This window comes from Onychostruthus taczanowskii, unplaced genomic scaffold, assembly GCF_017590055.1.
Source record: "Onychostruthus taczanowskii isolate IOZ18803 unplaced genomic scaffold, ASM1759005v1 scaffold946, whole genome shotgun sequence".
In the NCBI taxonomy this organism is placed as follows: Eukaryota; Metazoa; Chordata; class Aves; order Passeriformes; family Passeridae; genus Onychostruthus; species Onychostruthus taczanowskii.
The window spans coordinates 400-1,079 of record NW_024507502.1 but is presented as its reverse complement, the minus strand read 5'-3'; the positions used below and the strand labels follow the sequence as shown (position 1 = coordinate 1,079).

General features: G+C 54.3%; 1 gene segment (V, D, J or C); it reads left to right on the top strand.

Annotated features, from left to right (window-relative positions):
- The window catches only part of LOC121347833, a gene marked incomplete at its 3' end in the record, with an annotated part of 1,376 nt that extends 995 nt beyond the window's left edge, over window positions 1–381 (top strand). Inside the window, 1 exon segment of the V gene segment in view lies at window positions 86–381. Within this exon segment, the coding sequence occupies window positions 86–381 (296 nt within the window).
- Window positions 382–680: the final 299 nt, after the last annotated feature.

The following is a 680-nucleotide window of genomic DNA, read 5'->3' as shown; positions in this document are numbered from 1 at the left end:
CTTTCTTCACCAGGATTTTCCATGCACTTCGATTTGCTTCCCATATTCCTTCCCTGTGGAGCTACTGACTCTGACTTTCTTCCAGGCACCACGGGGCAGATCACAGTCACCCAGGAAGATGGAGCAGTCACAGTGAAGCAGGGACACCCCTTCCACACCACCTGCAAATACCAGAGCAGTAACTTCTACAGCTTGCTCTGGTACCAGCTGCAGAAAGGCCAAGCCCCACAGCTGCTCTCCTATCAGTCAGGGACTGGCCCCAGGCACAGCGGCCGTTTCACCACGCACCTGAACACCACGGCCAAATCCAGCGTCCTGCAGCTGCAGCAAGTGGAGCTCTCTGACACTGCCTTGTACCTCTGTGCTGTGCAGGACACCCTGGTGCAGGCAGCTTCCTCAGCTGTGCAACAACCCAGGGCAGGGAGGGGATGTGTCAGTGCAAGGCTGAGCTTGGGGAGGGACCCTGATCTCACCCTGATGCTCAGCAGAAATTGCATCCACATGTGTGTACAATGGTCTGATGGTTTTGACCACATTCATTTGAGCACTTTCCTTGGGAATGTGTTTTGGATTGTTTTGACTCATTTCCACATTGTGCTGTCTCTAAGTCAAGAAAAATATCCCCAGTGCTTGCCTGGGACCTTGTCCTCCCACACTCCAGCCCTGCTGCCTTTGGCCCC